The 4888-nt window shown below is 40.9% G+C and overlaps 1 protein-coding gene across 1 annotated transcript; it reads right to left on the reverse strand.

Moving 5' to 3' along the window:
- Positions 1 to 1196: 1196 nt before the first annotated feature.
- LOC125553862 lies at positions 1197 to 2667 on the reverse strand. The gene is made up of 2 exons (XM_048717526.1): positions 1951 to 2667; positions 1197 to 1773 (listed from the first exon to the last, which is right to left on the reverse strand). Exons 1-2 carry the CDS (start codon positions 2413 to 2415, stop codon positions 1654 to 1656), a joined length of 585 nt encoding a protein of 194 aa, XP_048573483.1. The 5' UTR covers positions 2416 to 2667; the 3' UTR covers positions 1197 to 1653.
- Between the last annotated feature and the right edge of the window lie 2221 nt (positions 2668 to 4888).

The raw sequence follows: 4888 nt of genomic DNA on the forward strand, positions 1-4888 counted from the left end.
CATGAATTTGACTATTTTTTAGTGATCTTCATGGTCGATTCTTTAATAACAACGTATATCTGAATTTTGTTAAAGAAGGTAAAATCCTAGATTTTTTAATAAATATTGAACAACTTCATTATTTTGTTTGAACTTCTAGTTTTTTAAAAGTGAGAAAATTTGTTTAGAACTTTTTTTAGTTTTTCCCTTTTAAGTTGAACTTCTTCATTTTATTATTTAGTAACCAAAAAACATCTAAGTTTTTTTTAACCTTCGAGCTTCTCACTTATTTTACTTTGTTCTTCTTAGAAAAAGTATGGTTTTATATAAGGAAAAAAATCTAGGTTTTTATATTTGAACTTCTAGGTTTTTTGACCATCTCAGTTATTTCAAATTGAACTTCTAGGTTTTTGTTACAAACATCAAAATGTTTTTCTTTGTACACACATAACAGTTTCTTCGAACTCTCTATTATATTAAATTTGAACATCGAGAGTAAACATTTTCTACATGATGCTTTTTTTCTTCGTATATGAACATCAAACTTCTCTCTTTTTAGTTTGAACCTTTTGGTAATTGGAGAAATCCGAGTTTTGTAATAAACATCTAACCTCTTAGCTTTTTAAATTTGAACATCTAGTTTTTTTACCTTCTTCATTATTTAAATTTGAACTTCTAAGTTTTTTTAGAAATAGGGAAAACCCTTTTTTATAAACTTTTTGAACTACTTTGTTTTTAAGTTTGGCTTTCTTGGATTTGTAATAAACATTGAAATTCTAGGTTTTTTTAGAAATAGAGGAAATCCATTACTTCTTAAATAAACATCGATCCAATTTATTGGGTGAACCCTCGGGGGTTTCGTGACTTTTCAATTTTTAACATAGAACTGTTCGCTTATTTTTCTTTCCAAGTTTTGTATTTTCTTATTAAGTTTTTCTACTTCGTATGTTTTATTTTATTTTGACCACTAGATCTTTTTAACTTTTTTCTGCCTCGCATTTAATATTTGAACTTCTGGTGTTCACTTTTTTCGAACAAAATGGATGCAAAAGAAAGTTATTTTCTGGATGCATCATGTATTTGTGTACCTAACTTTGATCCATCTCGAAACCAAAATTCTAGAGCTCCTATATATATATATATATATATATATATATATATATATATATATATATATATCATAGTCAAGAAACGTTAGTCTTTCTATGTCTGAAAAATGTCAGCATTGTTTTTTCATGTCCATCTTTCTAAAGGTGCGAATGTTGGGTGTTTTCCACCACAAGGTTGCTCTTGTCCTCTCCTATTTGTATTTTCTAACCACCACATCATCTCTCTCTTATCCATTTTTCTTTTCCATGGCTCCATGTGATGTAGCAGCCGATGCCCAAAGCTAGCAAAACAGTAGCCCATCCACCAAACAAAAGGTACAATGTACAGTAGAACAAGTAGTACATCAGCTAGATCGTGCTTCATTTGGGGCCATCTTTAACGCAGCAGCAGCAACAATTTTACTCTATTAGTAGGCCGTGTACAAGCCGACCTGTTGTTTACCCTGTAACTGAACTATCATTAGCTGCGTACAAGCCAACCTGTTGTTTCCTGTTGACCAATTCCACCAAGAACATGCCGAGCCGATGATAGAACTAGAGCAGGGGCTGCTCCACCATGACCTAGTCAAAGAAGTTCAGTGCATCTCAATCTCTGCCTAGGCCACTTACCCATCTGCCTTCTCACGCACAGTAGAGTGGATGGTGCATGTTCGCCCGCGCTACCAGAACAACCTGAACTTCTGATCTGTTGAAGAGGAACAGAAAATCAACTGATTCAGCCGCAATCTTAGAATCAAGTCCAGCACATCATAGTCGCGATTAGAGATAAAAAAAGTTCACGGATAGGATATTGGGGAGGTGCGGTCGCGCCATGCTACACACCGAAGTTGGACATCACAAGCCGCTCACGCTCCATTTTTACCTGTGGTCTGATGCACGCGATGAAGGCCACGGCTAGCACCCAATGAAGGTCACGTAGGGGCGCATAGTTACCAACAACTGTGGATGTGCAGAGCACTGCCATGGCAGATGCACGTCTACTGCCAGGAAGTGAGCCATGGCTACGCATGGTGGTTAGAGGTCGCCAGCGCGCGGGGTAGCAGTGGGTAGCGGCATCATACGAAGGTCGGTGTGAACGGCGAGCGCGGAGGTTGCGGGCGACGCGAGGGAGGCGAGGTAGTAGGGGAATGACCCGAGGTGGTGCAGAGGGAACGCCGTGGTGGGGGCAATGATCTGCGGCCGGATGCGTGTGCGCGGGATCCGCGGCCGGCGGCGAGTGGTTGGCCGGATCCGTCGAGGACAGGACTTGGCGGCCACGCGCGGGGAGCATCGGGGAGGAGAGGTCATGGCGGAGGCACGTGGGAAGAGGGGGCGTGGTGGTCGACATGCTGGTGGAGGCGGATGACAGCCGCCATGAGCGACGGCGTTTGTGGAGGCACAGGGGGCTGCGCGCATGGCGGATTGCGCGGAATGAGGCCGGCGGCGCATCCGCGGGAGGAGGCCGGCGACAGGGCCACGGGAGGAGGCCGGCGGCGAGGCCACGGGAGGAGGCTGTCGGTGGGGGCGTAGGAGGAGGACGGGGGAGCACATGATGGGGTGGATTTTTAGGCCATTCGAGAACGTGTTAATGGGCCGGTCTGGCGATACTCTTAGATCTCGCCTCCGGAACACCTCTTCGGGCCCTATATAGAACGCTGTGATTCAAATAGTTATTCTAATTCCAGAATTAGAATAGTGCCACTAGGGTCACGCTATTCGTCACCCTGGATGAGGAATAATTATTCTTCACCCTCCTTTATTTTATCATCAATGCACCGTAATTTTACGTTTCGTAAGTTTTGTCTTATTTCCGATGTAAAAAGATACCGTAAGAAAATATATAATCGTCGTAAAAAATATTTTATGTTATGTAAAATTAGAAACGTAAAAACATAGTCTAAAATACACATAAACTATAAATTTTCTTGTCTTATGATCTATATTTTTATTTTCTTATGTCAAATTTTACGTAATGAATCTATAGAAATGTAACTATTTGAATTCTAAACGTAATTTAATTATGAAATGATCGTAAGATTACCTCGAGTGAAGAATAACTTATTCTACACCCTGGATGATGAATAGTAACACTATATATATATATATAGCTGGCGAGCACAACCACCTCTCTAAGATCTACGGCCCTCAGAAATGGGACATTCCGCATTCAACGAACACAATCACAATCGTGGGGATCATGGGCACATGGCAATTGTTTTCTACGAGAAACTAGGAAACCAAGCGGGGGACCAAAAGGTTTGAATAAGTGTAAACACCAAAACAGATTAATGTTTGATGTCAATTTCTTTCGCGACCAAGGACGTCGGACTGAAATTTTCATCAGATCGAATTGCATGTTTATGACGTACAACATAGATTGGATGAGAAAGAGTAGAGGGATAAAAATGGACCGAAGCAAAACACTCAGCCATCGAGAGGAAACACAAAACCACGGAGCTATGAGTGAGTTGTTCTTCAGACAAAACACAAACATAGCAAAACGAATACAAAGTATACGAGTGAAAACACAAAGAACAAGCACCAACAATATAGATCTCAGGGCTGAGAAAAAGTGAGAAGAACCCCTGAGACAATTCCTGCAATAAGAGTTAGTTCATTTTCACAACCCACACTTGCGTCGGCAATGAGGGTCTTATTTGTTTCATTTGAGCAGGGCATTACTTCGATGAGATCTGTAGTTCACCTGTGCTTTCGAGAGTAATCATATGAATATACAATGAAGTTGTTTCCAGAGACATTACTATGATGATTTGAAGCAGTATGCAAGTACTCCTTCTGTCGAAGGTTGGACCGATATCCATTCGAGGAAGTTTTAGTGCCAGTCTGTGAATGATAAGCATTTCCCAGAGAGAATTACTCTACATAGTCAGGTTAGTAGTGACAGATAAATTTTCAATGATGCACTTCTTCACAAAGATTTGCTTCTTGGGTGAACAGGACCTGCAATTAGTCCCAACATACTGAGCAAAAACCTTACCATTTTGTTGTTTGAAGAATTTGTAGTTTGAGTCATGAGACTAGTCAAAAACAACAGAAATGGGAGTATCATATCCACACAGAATTGCAGGTTCAAGAGTTTTAATCTTTTAAAAAACCCAGCTCGTTTGAGGATATTGCTCGGGAGTCCAATAAGGTCCATCAACGTTGAGTTTTCGTTTGAAACCCAATCCTCCCTTTCGAGGATTTCTTTGTGGAATGGACTTCTTGAGTACATCACAGGGAGTTTGATGCCCTTTGAGGCACTTTAGCATTCCTGTCTCAAGCAAGTTCTTTAATCTGCAATTTTCATCAGAGATAGCAATAAATTCCTCGGGAGAGGGGTTAGAAATATTATTCGTAGTTGTTGCAATATTCTCGATGACAACATTAGAAGTTTCAGCATTAGAATCAACATTGCTACTATAACACCCACAATGCGGCTATATCTCCCATGTGTCGGGGAACGACTTAGAGGCATAGCCGCATGGTAGGCTTGTCGCAAGAGGGGTAATCTTCACACATCCCATGTATTGAATAAGAAAGGGATAAAGAGTTGGCTTACAATCGCCACTTCACACAATACATAAATAATTCATACATCACCCAAAATACAATCAAAGGTCCGACTACGGAACCAAAATATAAGAAGACGCCCCCAGATGCTAGATCCGAGATCGTGCCAACTAGACTCCACTACTGATCAACAGGAAACGAAACAACACAACGAACAAGATCTTCATCGAGCTCCCACTTAAGCTCGGTTGCAGTATCTGCACTGGTATCATCGGCACCTGCAACTGTTTGGAAGTATCTGTGAGCCA

This window comes from Triticum urartu, chromosome 4 (genome assembly GCF_003073215.2).
Source record: "Triticum urartu cultivar G1812 chromosome 4, Tu2.1, whole genome shotgun sequence".
Taxonomy (NCBI): Eukaryota; Viridiplantae; Streptophyta; class Magnoliopsida; order Poales; family Poaceae; genus Triticum; species Triticum urartu.